At 44.6% G+C, this 15,643-nt stretch overlaps 1 protein-coding gene and 1 long non-coding RNA gene across 11 annotated transcripts; one reads left to right on the top strand and one right to left on the bottom strand.

The window, feature by feature from the left end:
- Positions 1–2,927: 2,927 nt before the first annotated feature.
- On the top strand, positions 2,928–11,818 carry LOC130208703 (putative tRNA (cytidine(32)/guanosine(34)-2'-O)-methyltransferase 1). Of its 9 annotated transcripts, none has more exons than XR_008834468.1 (7): positions 2,928–2,974; positions 4,338–4,422; positions 5,065–5,147; positions 7,026–7,095; positions 7,174–7,326; positions 7,379–9,625; positions 10,130–11,818. XR_008834468.1 is itself a non-coding variant. In XM_056437978.1 (5 exons), exons 1-5 carry the CDS (start codon positions 4,880–4,882, stop codon positions 11,491–11,493), a joined length of 372 nt encoding a protein of 123 aa, XP_056293953.1. In that variant the 5' UTR covers positions 4,429–4,879; the 3' UTR covers positions 11,494–11,818. The 9 variants fall into 9 exon arrangements, 1 of the variants encoding a protein (XP_056293953.1); XR_008834466.1 differs by lacking the exons at positions 2,928–2,974; positions 4,338–4,422 and adding an exon at positions 4,429–4,887 and having other exon boundaries at positions 10,130–10,330; positions 11,407–11,818; XR_008834465.1 differs by lacking the exons at positions 2,928–2,974; positions 4,338–4,422 and adding an exon at positions 4,429–4,887 and having other exon boundaries at positions 7,379–9,381; positions 9,490–9,625.
- LOC130208707 (uncharacterized) lies at positions 10,017–15,424 on the bottom strand. 2 transcript variants are annotated; one of them, XR_008834472.1, is made up of 8 exons: positions 15,345–15,424; positions 14,867–14,995; positions 13,885–13,935; positions 13,225–13,816; positions 13,051–13,122; positions 12,693–12,913; positions 11,820–11,894; positions 10,017–11,711 (listed from the first exon to the last, which is right to left on the bottom strand). It is a non-coding gene; the product is annotated as an uncharacterized LOC130208707 (long non-coding RNA). The 2 variants fall into 2 exon arrangements; XR_008834473.1 differs by lacking the exon at positions 14,867–14,995 and having other exon boundaries at positions 15,345–15,359.
- Between the last annotated feature and the right edge of the window lie 219 nt (positions 15,425–15,643).

Here is a 15,643-nt window from a genome sequence, read left to right on the forward strand (position 1 = left end):
TAATTAACTCTACCCGACATGAAATCAGGCAGTACACTCAGCGTTTACCTCGACCAGAATTACATAAGGCATTAATAACAAAGATGCAATAACACTCGACATTAAAAGTAGCCTACTTTTGATACGTTGGCAACAACGTGTTGCTTTTTCCCCCTGTGATTCTCACGTGTTTCTTTTAATCTTTTTCATAATTTTTTATAATGATTATCATCGTTATAAAGCCAAAAAGCCATTGGTTTGAGGAAGCTCGGTGTTATGAGCCATCTATTGACCCAGCTCTTATTCTGAAAAACTCCGATCGGAAGTCTCCGTCTTGTTGGTCCGTGTACGTAATGTTATTTAGTTTTTTCGTTTCATTCCAAATACGGAATACGGAAATCACGTGGTTTTTTCGTTTTCCGTTTGAAAACCAAAAACGGAAAAACGGAATACCACCTCCGTATCTCGTTTCTGCTGTCTGAAACCAAAAACGACAGAACGGAAGTGCTTCAAATTAAAGTCAAAATAAAAGCCAGTGATACATATTCGTATTAACCTTAGAAGAATATTAATTAATCAATATAAAGAAGAAAGAATAAAACAGGGATATTTTAACGATGCAAACACATAGCAGGGTAACGTAAGAAGAATATTAATTAGTCAATATAAAGAATAAATAATTAAACCTGGATATGTTAGCGACAGTGGTGAAAGACGGGAAGTTTAATATGCATGTACACAGCAAGAATCACCTTCTCACTTAATCGTTGCATTGTTTAATGCAACACAGTTCCTAATATAGATTAATCAAAGTAATGTTTCTGTGCAGAGTTGTTGCTGTTATTATATTTATATTTCCACCGCAGAGTAAACGGTTCACCTTTATACCACTAGATGGCAGTATACCTGTTATTGATACATATGTATTTAATGCCGTTTAGTTCCTCTGATATTTAATGTTCATGGTTAATTTCCAGCATAGTTGTATAAATCATGTATTTACTTGTTTTATTTGGGTCATTTTGGAACTAAACATTCCTACATGGAAGAGTGAGGATATGATGACCACGAGGCAATACATATTGACAATTGAAAAATAACGAGACAGTTTATTTTTTCTTATTAAGCAGCCTTCAGTTAGCACCCAGTCACAGCACCACCTGTGCTTCACCTGTAACCTTCATTAATACATCATCATTACATCAACGGTTAATGGGGACAAGTTTTTTGCTTTGCTTTTTGTTTTATGTTTATATGTGTGTGTGTGTGTGTGTGTGTGTGTGTGTGTGTGTGTGTGTGTGTGTGTTTATGTGTATGCATGTGTGTGTATATGTATACATGTGTGTGTATATGTATACGTATGTATGTGTGTATATATATATATATAGATATATATGATTCTTTGAAATACGTTTTTTCGAGAAATCATAGGTTAGGGCACTTATAAGCTCGTTAGTTTCAGCCTCGACCCTTTCGGTCAGCCACTTTCTTCTTTTGTTGAATTATGATTGTTGTATACTTTGCTGATTGAAATAAACTAAATCATCATCAACATGTAACCTGTTCTGTTGTGACTGCTGTCTTACTCCTCTGACTACATCACATCATCATCATGTAGTACTTTGGTCTCCAGAAGGATGGAGCTCTGTGTTGTGTGTGAACATGTTTTGAGGAGTTGACTCCATGAGTTATTGTATCAGAGTGAAACATGGAGAGCACAGCTCCTCACATCTCTAACATGTCTCACATAGTTTATAGTAGTGATTGTTAGGCGTTGTTGCCTGTGTTTAGCCGTATGGCTATATCTCTGCATGTACATTTAGATAAGCCAAATTCATTGTATTTATTCACACTTAAAGCTGATTCTGGTGGGGGGGCTTTATGAGTCCTTATACGCCGAAGATCGGAAAGCTACAAACAAATACTTGGAGAGTATTATGGTTCACTAGTTTGGGGTCTCCAAACTAGTGAACCATAATATCCTTTTCTCTTTTTTTTCCCCCTAACATGTAATATTTCTCCAGAGCAGTTGGGCCAACGCCCCTTGCTCTTTCACACCTCAGTGGAGTGGAATTTGATGTGGTGCTTATTTAGCTTCCAAGTCAATTAAGTAGTAATGGAAAAGCTAAGTTTGGTAGTGTAGCACATGCACTGCAAACACATGTTCATAAGAGTAACCACAAATCACCCATACCTGATGTGATTGATCAATACATTCAATAACACTGCAGTTGAGGAGAAATTGTCAACGCTGATGTTTTTGTGTGTGTCTAAGTTGTTATTGTCTGTGCTTTTTAATTGGTTCAACTGACGGGATGTTTTTTTCTTTTCTTCAAATGTTGGGGGTTTAAAGGCATGGTTGACACAAACTCAAGCCCAACTGGGCTGAAGACGACATATTCCCCAATGCTGTTGGCGTCTTAACATGTTTACATGCTTTAATGTTCAAATAATTAATTTGTTCTCTCATTCTGTCTGTTTGAATTTTCCTGTCGTCGCCCTTGTTCGGAAACTCTCCGTTTCAATATAATTGTGTCGCTATAGGCAACAGCCTGGATCTGTGTTTACTTCCTGACGGTCTGTGGCCTCTACAGCTGCAGGATGCTCCGTCTCCTTGGCGACCGCAGCGGCCATGCTTGGCTGTGTCTTGTGCTTGTCCCAGTTGACAGGAACAGGACGACAGCCGGGCTCCACATAGTCCAGACCGAATCTCTCTCCTGTGTCTCCGTTGGTGACCTGCAGCGCTGGATATTTTGCCTTTGCCGTCACCTTTGCAGACAAATTGTTCAGCTCTGCTATCAACACGGGGTCGAACACGGCTGGCAGCTCCACACCGGGCAGCTTCAGGTCAACCAGTCTCCGGAAGTTCCAGCGCACCACCCCTGTCATGGCCTGCGCCTGGAATAGGTCACAGGAAACCCGGTTCCCTGTGACCCACTGGGCTTGGTGAAAGTGGAAGCCCTCCTGCTGAGAGGGGCCTCTCTCAGGGATCCAGGTGGGCGCAGCAGCTCCCTCTCCCTCGGTGTAGTTCAGCTGCAAGGTGCCACCAAACCTGTACAGGGTTCCCTCCCCCACCTCAGGGTCGCTCAGGCAGCCTCTCAAAATGTGCACCCGCTGAATCTTTCATATCTTTAACATGGAGGATTTGAAGAGGAGCAGGTCATTGGCATCTTTTACCAGGTAGAAGTGAAGCAGGACGTCTTCCACCCTCTGCAGCAGCTCTCGGGGCTGTGGCACCTTCACCTGCAGCGCTCTCATGTGCAGCTGAGTGGGATTTGGAGGAGAGATCCCACAGAAGGTGTTCGCCTCCTTGAGCCTCTGGAGATCTCCCTGGTCCACAACGAGGAAGGCTGCAGAGAGGAACTGGCAGAAAGGTGGAGAGAGAGTGATGCTCAAGACTGAGCGCCGCATGCAGTGGAACAAGTCCAACTTGATGGTTATATCGTTGTTGAACTTGGTCCTTGAGGCGCTGGTGTTCTCCAGGTTCCCAGACGATGCCTCTGAGGTCCTCCAGCAGTCCCACAAGAGCTGCTCCTGAGCTCCAGCCTGCAGGACCCTGAAGGCACAGCAGTCCCTAAAACACGGGAAATAAAATCACAGCTGAAAACATCTCAATTTATTGAGTACAAATTGAGCCTCAATATATTTTACAATATAAAATAAATCAACCTGAAGTGTTCCAACTAATTGTATCTTTTCATTCAGAAAAAGACAAGACAACTAAACTATATAACGTCCACGTCAAATACAAAATGATTCTCACATGATTGACACACATGAATTAAATTTATTTCTATACAAGTGGTTTTTCTGTCTGATTTTGTTTCCTATCTAAAAAATAATTGTCGGATTTAAATGTTCTCCAAACCTCACTTCTATTGATTAATAGAACATTATTGAACATTTTATTTAGGACTTTATAATTCATAAATAATATCATGTGCTGATTTATGGTCTGTTCTTCTAACACTTATTAACCTTTAACATTTAATACCATTAAAATAAATCCTTCAAACTACACAAAATGGGCAAATCAACTGCTTTAATATTAAACGAGTTAATCTTGATATAACACGTTAGTCTTCCACTTCTTAGGGGACAGACATTACGTTTTAAATGTTTTATTTAACAATCTAAATGTCCTTTCCTTGGATCTTCGTCTGTGATCGCTTTCTGGTTTAATCGAAAGCCGCTCCGCCTGCAGCGACCCCTTGTGGCCGCGCGCGAGAACGACGGAAACTCATTACATGAATACATATCAAGAATAAACCCCACTTTCATAAAGTTGGTCATAACTTAATTGTAACTTTAAATTAAACACTAAAAGTATTTATATTATCTTTTATCATTGACGTTAGGCGCTGATCATTTTGAACAGGCGCTTCCGGGGACAGCTACACGCGCTGGTCCTTCCGCCGTCAACACCGGAACTGCACGTGAGCGGTAAGCAGCGGCTCGTTGCCGGTTTTATGTCTTATTCGCTATTTTATTACATTTTGTGATTCATACGAAGATGTTTATATTCAACCTGGAGACGTGAACATATCTAACGTTGCGCAACACGCGCAGCGGCCACGCGCCGTCTGTTGTCCACGCGCCGCCATACGCGTTGAACGTGGTTTAAATCATGTTACACAACAACAACAACAAGGATGTGTGCTTCATGACATGTTGGGGTCAGTGAGGCGGCTGCGGAATTTAGCTCGAGCCAAATAAACCAAACGACAGTAATCTGGACTTCATCAGAGAGAGAGAGAGAGATGATTAGATTTTGGGATCAATCGGGTCAAAGGTCAAGGACAGGTCAACATCTTCTTTTTACTATAGCGCGGTCAATTTGTATCCAATTGGCATGAAACTAATGCCAAAATGTTCATAATTCAATGCCCAATCTTGTGATATGCGAAGGTATGCGCTCTACCGAGTGCCCGTTCTAGTTGTGTGTGTGTTATTATTGTGTGTGTGTGAATGATGGAGAGAATGTGTTTCATCTCTTACACACTGACTTCATAAAACCGTCACACAAAGAAAGCGACACAAATTCACGTGTGTGTGTGTGTGTGTGTGTGTGTGTGTGGAGGTCAGAGGTCAGCATGGGTCGGTCCTCCAAAGACAAGCGGGACATCTACTACCGTCTGGCCAAAGAAGAAGGCTGGAGGGCGAGACAGGTGAGACAGACACACACACAGAGAGACACACACACACAGAGACACACAGAGACACACACAGAGACACACAGAGACACACACACACAGCAGGGCTCCAGACTAACTTTTTTTACTAGGAGCACAGTGGCCCCTAACTTAAAATTTTAGGGGCGCAAGCAGAAATTTTAGGGGCGCACACAGGGTTTTTCCTGGGTCAAAATGGGTCTTCGGTGCTCCCCAAAAAAATGTTTAGCTGGCCAGCAAGGCAGCCTATTCGTGCAGGTCGAGCTATTGAGTGAGTGATCAGCAGCTGGCCGCTCTGTCCATTCACGCACCTCACTGTTGTGTATTGATCAGACAAGAAGACACGCTTATCAACTCCAGTGTTTCCCCTACCATTATAACAGGGTAAAATCTCCACCCGCCACTCTGTAATTTTCGCCTACCCCCGTCAACAATTCTCGGCTCGCGTGACAGAGCGATGCGCGCACCGACATCGAAGTTCTGCCTTCTGCCGTGATGCGCGCACACGGGTGAGCACACTCTCACCCCCACCCATTGATTGAATGCATTCATAGAAAGCAGTTTCTTTTAGGAAACGGAATCAAAAATAAATATTACTATGCAGCACGTTCTCTTTTCAATACCATCTAGGGTTTGATGATGTTATGATTAGAGATGCACCGATCAGGTTTTTGGTGCCGATCACCGATCACTGAAATCAGTATCTGCCGATCACCAATAATACCGAGCACCGAGTCGATTGTAGCATTCTATTTATTGTGTAGCATTATTGCCTAGGACTATGAGGAATACATATATAAAGCAACTCAAACATTAAAGAAATTACAGATTTCTTTAAACATTTAGGACTTTTACTTTGAAAAATGTCCTAATTGATACATTAAAATTGTTTGATTGCTATTGATTAGGATTTCAGATATGTATGGAACACATCTGCATTATTCATTTCCTGGAACTCTTGGGGAAATCTATATACAGGACTTTTCTTAACATACAAAAGTCTGACTAATTTTTATAAACTCTTCCTTGGTCCAGTAAAATGTTTTAATGTTAGCATAATTTAAGCTAAATCTCAGAAATGATCTATAAAGATACATCAGTTCATTGTTTACTTTTATATGTTCGTGTATGATTTGTCGACATCTTATTTTGATAAACGGATGTTGTTTCACGTGGTTCTTTCCTAACTTTAAAACCGGATGTTGTCACTTAGATCCTTCCGCTAACTTTATCAAATCCTCGCGCGCTCCCGATCGAATGAGTTTACCGTGCGCGACAGTGTATAGGGTCTCAGACATGTGTGTGTCGGCTGAATTGCACCAGAGATTCTACTCGGGGACGGGGACGCCGCTCGGTGAGGATCCCCTCTGACCTCTCACTCTGCGGCCCTCGCCCTCGTTGCGTCTCCGCTGCGGTGCGCCTCTTTTCACACATTAGCCACCCCCCCCGCTCTCACACACAGGCCAGCCTTCTGCTTCGGTTTTCGTCTCCTTTCTTCTTCTTCTGGAGTTAATGTCGGTTAGCAAACCAGTCATTCAGGCATTACCGCTAACTATAGTGGGCTGAAGTGTAGAACAAGTTTGTCAGCAACAAAAATATTTCATAACAAAAAAAAGAAATCTGCTAATTTACTGGTCGCGCATATCGAGTTGATGAAAAATTTACTCGCACTGTGTCTAATTTTAGGCGCAAAATGCGACCATTTGGTCGCAGTCTGGAGCCCTGCACACACACACACAGAGACACACAGAGAGACACACAGAGACACGGCTCTTCTTCTGTGTTTTAATACATGTCTGATTCGTATTGAAGTGGATTCTCCTCCTCCTCCTCCTCCTCCTCCTCCTCCTCCTCCTCCTCCTCCTCCTCCTCCAGGTGTCCACAGAGCTGTGGATCTGTGTGCAGCTCCTGGCAGCTGGAGTCAGGTCCTCAGTCGGAAGCTCAGGTGAGTTCTCCTCACCTGGACAGATGTGGCGTTCATGGACCTCCGTAAAGCCCAGACTTACCTCCAGTCTCCTCTCAGAGGTCCGGAGCAGAAGGCCGGCGGGGCTGAGGAGGAGGAGGAGGAGGTGAAGATCATGGCGGTGGACCTGCAGGCCATGGCTCCTCTAGCAGGAGTCACTCAGATCCAGGGAGACATCACCAAGGTGAGGACGGTCTGGGGGGCTCAGGGTCCATGTGGTCTATGTGGTCTCAGGGTCTATGTGGTCTATGTGGTCTCAGGATCTATGTGGTCTATGTGGGTATGTGGTCTCAGGGTCTATGTGGTCTCAGGGTCTATGTGGTCTCAGGGTCCATGTGGTCTCAGGGTCCATGTGGTCTATGTGGTCCATGTGGTCTCAGGGTCTATGTGGTCTCAGGGTCCATGTGGTCTCAGTGGTCTATGTGGTCTCAGGGTCTATGTGGTCTCAGGGTCTATGTGGTCCATGTGGTCTCAGGGTGTATGTGGTCTCAGGGTGTATGTGGTCTCTGTGGTCTCTGTGGTCTATGTGGTCTATGTGGTCTATGTGGTCTCAGGGTCTATGTGGTCTCAGGGTCTATGTGGTCTATGTGGTCTCAGGGTCCATGTGGTCTCAGGGTCTATGTGGTCTCAGGGTCCATGTGGTCTCAGTGGTCTATGTGGTCTCAGGGTCTATGTGGTCTATGTGGTCTCAGGGTCTATGTGGTCTCAGGGTCTATGTGGTCTCAGGGTCCATGTGGTCTCAGTGGTCTATGTGGTCTCAGGGTCTATGTGGTCTATGTGGTCTCAGGGTCTATGTGGTCTCAGGGTCTATGTGGTCTCAGGGTCTATGTGGTCTATGTGGTCTCAGGGTCCATGTGGTCTATGTGGTCCATGTGGTCTCAGGGTCTATGTGGTCTCAGGGTGTATGTGGTCTCAGGGTGTATGTGGTCTATGTGGTCTCAGGGTCTATGTGGTCTATGTGGTCTCAGGGTCTATGTGGTCTTCGTGGTCTATGTGGTCTCAGGGTCTATGTGGTCTCAGTGGTCCATGTGGTCTCAGGGTCTATGTGGTCTCAGGGTGTCTGTGGTCTATGTGGTCTATGTGGTCTCAGGGTGTCTGTGGTCTATGTGGTCTCAGGGTCTATGTGGTCTCAGGGTGTCTGTGGTCTATGTGGTCTCAGGGTCTATGTGGTCTCAGGGTCTATGTGGTCTCAGGGTCTATGTGGTCTATGTGGTCTATGTGGTCTCAGGGTCTATGTGGTCTATGTGGTCTCAGGGTGTATGTGGTCTATGTGGTCTATGTGGTCTCAGGGTCTATGTGGTCTCAGGGTGTCTGTGGTCTATGTGGTCTATGTGGTCTATGTGGTCTCAGGGTGTCTGTGGTCTATGTGGTCTATGTGGTCTCAGGGTCTATGTGGTCTCAGGGTCTATGTGGTCTCAGGGTCTATGTGGTCTCAGTGGTCTCAGGGTCTATGTGGTCTCAGGGTGTCTGTGGTCTATGTGGTCTATGTGGTCTCAGGGTCTATGTGGTCTATGTGGTCTCAGGGTGTATGTGGTCTATGTGGTCTATGTGGTCTCAGGGTCTATGTGGTCTCAGGGTGTCTGTGGTCTATGTGGTCTCAGGGTCTATGTGGTCTATGTGGTCTATGTGGTCTCAGGGTCTATGTGGTCTCAGTGGTCAGGGTTTTTCCTGCATAGAGAAAATTTGGGCGCGCGCCTAAGCCGTTTTCCCGAACGCCTATGACAAATCCCGAGCGCCTAAGGCAAAAAAAAGTCCTGGTTCAGTTCTCTGTATTCCCTGTCATCGTCGGCAGAGGTGAGGCCAACGATTGCAGAGTCATCAGAGAACTTTTGCAGGTAGACGTGATCGGAGTTGTGATTGAAGTCCGAGGTGTAGATGGTGAAGAGGAATGGAGCCAGAACGGTTCCTTGTGGAGCCCCTGTGCTGCAGGAGACCCGGTCTGACTCACATCCCCCTATCCTCACATCCTGTGGACGGTTGGTGAGGTAGTCCAGGATCCATGTGGTGAGGTGGTGGTCCACCCCGGACTGCTCCAGCTTGTCCCTCAGAAGCAAAGGCTGGATGGTGTTGAAGGCACTGGAGAAGTCGAAGAACATGACTCTCAGTGTTTCCAGCCTTTTCCAGGTGAGAGAGGCATCGCTGCAGCAGGAAGATGACGGCGTCATCCACCCCGATGCCAGGTTGGTAGGCGAACTGAAGTGGGTCCAGCGATGAGCTCACCAGGGGGCGAAGCTGGACAAGGACCAACCTCTCCAGGGTCTTCATCAGGTGTGATGTTAATGCCACCGGCCTGAAGCTGTTGAGGTCCTTGGGCCGCGGGGTCTTCGGTACTGGTACCACACAGGAGGTCTTCCACAGCTGTGGTACTTTCCCCAGCCTCAAGCTCCAGTTGAAGACGTGCTCCACTTTCCCGCACAGCTGGTCTGCACAGGATTTGAGGAGCCTTGAGCTGATGCCGTCTGGACCCGTGGCCTTCCTCACTTTGATCCTCCTCAGTTCCCTTCTCACCTGGGTAAGGGACACTCTTTGGGGTGGAGATATGTTAATTAACGCAGTTTGATTGAAAAGAATAAACATTGATATCAATGTTTATCCTTTTAATCAAACTATTGTCTCTCATTCATTTATGTCATTTAACAATGGGAGCAGGGTCTAATAAAAATAAAAATTAGGATAAACACGGACGCATGGTACATCTAAAAGGAAATAATTTAATGAATTGAAATATGTCCTCATTTAAGATGTTTATTAAGTCAAATGTAATACAAATTGTCTTTTTTACTGTCCTTTTTATTTCTAAAAGTTTTTGTTTTAATTTTAAATCACCCTACAAAAGGAATAGACATTGTTCCTATGGTTTCCATCATTTCAGGGACTATAAATTAAATACTGACAGTTTAGCGTAAGGTGAACAATTTATTTCATTTTCATTAATTCGCTTCAAAAGATGTTTTCAGATACGTTCTTGACTCAGTCACTGTGGAGACGGATGATCATTTTCTCCGTCTCGCTTCAGGAGACCAGAGGCAGGTGGGCGGCGGGACTTTGTCCACGGACGGTTCACGCCGGATGCTTCGGGCCACACCGGCGGGCGCCGCCTGTCGTCGTTGTCCTCTACGTTCAATCGGTCGACTGGATCCTGGCTTTTCAAATTAAAACAAGTGCAAAGGAATCAATGAAGCGGCTTACTGTGTAATATCTGACTGCTGTACTTTTGGTAAATGAGCAGCACAAAATACTCCAATGTACAGCCGAGTGTTAATGGCTCCCTGAGATCAGAAGGCCAGTCTCATCTCAAGCATGTCATTGTGCCATTTGTGTTTAAGTCATTTCCCCGAAAGAGAAAATGGCTGGTATTTTACCACCCATGGTGTGATTCGGTAGTTTAATTAACTGTTGCGTCAGAGGCTGAAGTGCAGGCAGGTTGTGCGTTTAAAGAAACCTGGAATCTTGACCTTATTAACATGTGATCCAACATTATTATGACTAATATTATGTATTTGTCAATTGTCAACTCTTGATTTATGATTATTTATTGGTCAACTCTTTGAATTAATTATTATTAACTCTGATTTATTCTTATTTATATATATATATACACTCTTAATTCGTTATTATTATATTTGTATTATTACGTATATGTCAATTGTTTTCATGCAAACTGTCGCTGGGCGTCAAGGAAAGAAGAAATAGAAGGATAAATTAACCTTTTGTGCCATCTTTAATTGTCCCGACACACTAGTGTAGTGGAATAAAACACTCGGCACTTGGCGGGGGCAAGACGTGGATAGTGGGAATTCACTGACAGCCAATGAAATTGCAGTATTATCTACGCTGTCCAATGTCCTGAAAAGCCACGTTTGGACGCTGTTTATCAAGAAAAGTGTTTCCTACTTTGCTATTTTTGGAGTGTCACTTTATCCCAGTGGCAGACAGATTATATCAGTACTTGACTTATTTATAACCTATATGTAACATATTACATTTTTCTTCTCATAAACATTTGAATTGCAATTACTTAAATTAAATATGTCTTTACTGTTCACTATAATGATTCATATATTAATGACACATGGAGACATTAGTCCATGAAATATATTTATTCACAACAGGGACAGTAAATATTGAACACACAGCCCATAGTGCAAGGTCACACAAACAGTAAAACAAATGTAATTTATATAATAAAAGAATGTAATTATTAAAATAAGAAAAGATATATACATGACACAACACTGCTCATCTCTCTTATTTGCTCTTGTAAACGGCCCATCTGTTTTTCCCGTCTCATAGAAGGCAGACGCCTGGAACTCTCTCCACGTCATCTCCTTCTCCATGCCTTGGTCTCTGTACAGGGAAAGTACTTTGGCAGGACAATAAACGTACTTCCCTGCTACCCCAGGGAACCCGGTGTGAATGTGAGGGCTGTTTGGGCCCTGCTTCAGTCCCATCCCACAGAAGCAACCCATAGCTTCCAGCTCGTCTTCATCAGATCCTCTGCTGCTGTGAACAGGTCCACTGGCTGACGTCATGGTGGCAGCCAGGAAGCTGTGGAGGAGGACCGGTGGGGACGGCTATTGGCCTGGGGAATGGCTCACCTGGTCAGATGAGAATAAAGATGAAATGAGTATGATTTTAGGTGTGACTTTATTTCATCTTTTTAAAATGTACACAAACAAATAAAATAAAAGCATTAAAATACTGACTTTGCCCTCTCTGTGGAGTTGGCAGTTGACCGGGCTCTGCAGACGTCTCAGGAGAAATCAGGAGCGCCTGTGACACTGTAGAGAACATTGAACATGTTGTTATTATTATTATTGTTGACAAGATGAAGCCAGAATGTAACATGACATCTACGATGTAGTTGGTGAAACTCAGCGAGCTGCACCAGTATCTAGAATACAACCATAACGTTTTTAAAGAATAAACAACGGCTTTGATGTGCACTACATGTGTATCTGTGTAGGATGCAACTAAAGGTAAAGTACTACACACCAGCAAGTGTGACAGTCGGCTCTGCTGACGGGTGACGAGCTGCTTCTGGCATCAGACACACGAGCTCCTGGGGAACGGGCTCAGGTCTCTTCACAGATGGAGATGCAGGAGCTGCGAGAGAGAAGGATCAAACAACAAGAATCACTTCTTGCACAGTGGACTCAGGACAGATCATGTTTCAGTGAATGTGCACAATGTTGATCCATTTAGCATCTCCTGGTGAACCCTGAGCCTTGGCTGGTGCTGCCTGTGCAGCAGATGGTACTGCAACGGAAAAACCTTTGTTTGTTATTTATACTTTGACAGTACACAAAAACTGCTGTTAGTAAAGGCAGAATGTATCTTTACTTCACCTGCTTTGTTCAGCCAAATCCAATCAGACTGTTTCTAACATTATTACGCAAGTATATTTCATTCATAAACATGTGTTCATGTTGCAATGGGTTAATATTCAGGAGCCAGTCATCACTATGTCACCTGGGCAGGGAAGCACCTTGACTTCAAACACACAGCAAACACATGCAAATAGGTGTTAGGAGCACAGCAGTTTCTTGTCATGCACATCAGAAAACAAAGATGGATACCCTCATCAGGACCGGAGTCCATTCATCGTCACGAGGACAACAGGTGGAACACCAAAAGACAAACAGGACCAGAACACGGTCGACACCACCAGGAAGTCCTGCTGCATGTGGGAGAGGAACTCATGGTCCCAGTTGTGTCGGTCGGCAGCACGGTGCTCTGGGTTAAAGACCTCTTTCTCGTCGTCTGGCAGATGAGGAGGATGACGAAGATGCAGAAACAGCTATAAAACACACACAAAACAATATCAAATATGCTGAATAGAATACAGGATTAATAGCAAATCGTCTGAACTGTAAACGATTGTGAATCTTCAGGGAGGGGAAACAAATAAATAAAAGAGAACACATGTATACTCACAGCTCTGCACATGTTGCTTTGAAGGAGAGATGCTCAGCATCATCCTCTCCAGCTCTTCATCTTCATCCATCACTGTGATGCAAACAAACAAGTTAGAAAGAAAGAAAGAAATATCTTCTTGCATTTGCGCTTGTATGACTTGCATGTAGATCCCTGACAAGACACCAGACCCACCAATGGCTTCAGCAGGAGCATGTGAGGCGTGTGACATCACAGGTGAGGCGTGTGACATCAGAGGGGAGACAGTGGGTGGCTGCAGCTTCTTCTTCAGGTAGAGTTGAAGCTAATGCATCTTTGTGCCTGCAGTGCAGTTCTTCTTCTTCAGGATGAAGGATGCATAGCCGTCCTCCCTGCTCTCCCAGACCTCTCGCCAGGTGCTGTAGGCACGAGTCCCAAAACCCACCAGCTGGTCATCCTCCGATGCTGCTGCTGTCACAACTGGCTTGTGTTCCTCATAGTTGAGGAGAGACTGGATTTATCGAAACATGAGGGAATAGTTCACAAAGGACAGGAGGCTGTCCTTGTTGTGCCCCGCTGCCATGAACACTCCTGCAGCTTCCTCTCTTTGCTGGTTCCTGATGAGGTAGATGGTGTATCCAATGTCATTCTCCAGAAGCTAGCGGAAGGACTTCCCCTTGTACTTCCCGAACTGCAGGATGTAATCTCCAGACACCTCGGTTGTATCTGAAGGGTCTCCTCCTCTCTGGCGGACCACAGTCAGTGCGTTCTGCCTGACCAGCTCCTCCCTGACAGCTGCAGACTTGTCCTGCAGAGACGGATTGTCATTCAGGACTTTGGCTGCATCCTGGCGGAGAAATCCCCGTGGTCCCTTACGGAATGAAACAGCCATTCTCCCAGGGTAAAACACATGTCTGCTCATCTCTCCTGTTATGAAAAAGAGTAGAGTATATTAGTAAGTATATTAATACGCTATAGACAGGCATTGTTTCCAAACAATATAGTTTCTGAACCTTAAGTCCTTTGTTGAGGCACACTATTTACATGTCAGTGGCAGGCAGGCAGGCTACCCACCCCCCATCTCCTGTGCCCTGAACATATAGTGGAAAAGTACATGGAGGTGAACTCCCCCCCCCCCACAGTCATGTGACTCAAGTAACAATGAAGTGTGAAGGGTCTTATCAAGAAAGGATCTCCATTCCCTTGTGACCATCCCAAAAATACCTGCATCAGACTATGAGTATACTTTTATATAAACACTGTATCACATTCTGCTGTTCTCTGTTTTAACAGTGGTGGAGAAAGTATACAGAACTTCTACTTCAGTAAAAATAGAAATATTAATACCACCACATGGTGGTCCTGCATTAAAAAATAAATAAAAGTAAAAGTTACAATTACTCACTACTGTTTTAATATGCTGCTGGTCGTTTAATCTATAATTACACCTTTATTAGTTGAGTGTAATACATGTGGAGCAGTTAATATACGTGATATGTTAAAGTAAAGCTTCATCAGTAACGTTAACCGATGGGAAGTGCGCGTTTAGTGAAGTTACGGGAGACAATAAAAAGAGAAACTCCGTGACTCCCTTCCTTCACAGCGTGTATGTAACGTAATATCCACAGTATTGATATGGTCATGTAACGTCATATCCACGGTATTGATATGGTCATTCCGACAGCATTATTTATTTAAATGATGTCGCGTTAACTTCCCGTTTCAACAGCGCAAGAAAGTCACATCCACGGAGAAACCAAACTGAAAAAACACAACCAACTTTACAGCGCGAACAAGAGACTGTCAAGACTAATTATCATTACATGTTAGTTCATTGTAATAAGTTAGAACGACTTACTGTTTGATGTAACGGTGGAGAGCTCCAGAGATCCGTACGTGCAGTCGGTCCTTCTCACAGGAGAGACTGAATGAGACGGAGGAGCGGGAGGAGCGGGAGGAGCTTCACTCTGAAAACAGCGCCACTGAGCTGCGAGTGGCCAGAGATATATTACATCGGCGATTTTCGACACCGCCATAGAGAATGAATGGGAAGCTGTTTAGGGCCGTTTAGCTAAAGAATCCCCGGTCCCCGCGCGGGACTTCAACAACAACAACTGAAGCGAGCACGCGGCGGACTGGGTGAGGCGGGGGGAGGGGAGAAGAGACGAGACCGAGACCGAGCAACACCAACGACTACGTTAGCGGCTAACGCAGCGCCGCCGAGCTAATGTGGAGGCCGGGCCGAGCGCCTTAACGCCGGGGAACACCGTAAGGATTGACGTAGTAAGGATTTACGGAACACCCCGAAGAGATAAAAAATAAAAAAAGTCACATACCTCTTAGAATAGGACGGGAACACCGAGCAGAGCCGCAGGCAGAGCCCCGGTGTCAGGTCCGGGTAGTTACCGGTGTTACAGTTTAACATGCGACCGTGTTAACTGCCGACTTCCTGTCGAGCTGGCCCGTGAATGTCGCTTGGTTTATTTTTATAATAAAGTGTCAACCCTTCCCATATACATACTAATATATGTATTATACAAATGAAACAATGAGGCATTCACGAGTGTTTCGGCTACGTGTTTTGTTCATATTTTCAACGGACGTTGGTTCAAAGTCGCCAGTTAACACGGTCGCT

The sequence above is a fragment of the Pseudoliparis swirei genome, chromosome 18 (genome assembly GCF_029220125.1).
Source record: "Pseudoliparis swirei isolate HS2019 ecotype Mariana Trench chromosome 18, NWPU_hadal_v1, whole genome shotgun sequence".
Taxonomy (NCBI): Eukaryota; Metazoa; Chordata; class Actinopteri; order Perciformes; family Liparidae; genus Pseudoliparis; species Pseudoliparis swirei.

Coding starts and splice junctions, on each gene's coding strand:
- LOC130208703 (XM_056437978.1), top strand. Junction 5,148..7,025: donor AAGGCTGGAGGGCGAGACAG/GTGAGACAGACA, acceptor CTCCTCCTCCAG/GTGTCCACAGAGCTGTGGAT. Junction 7,298..11,406: donor TCCAGGGAGACATCACCAAG/GTGAGGACGGTC, acceptor CCCGTCTCATAG/AAGGCAGACGCCTGGAACTC.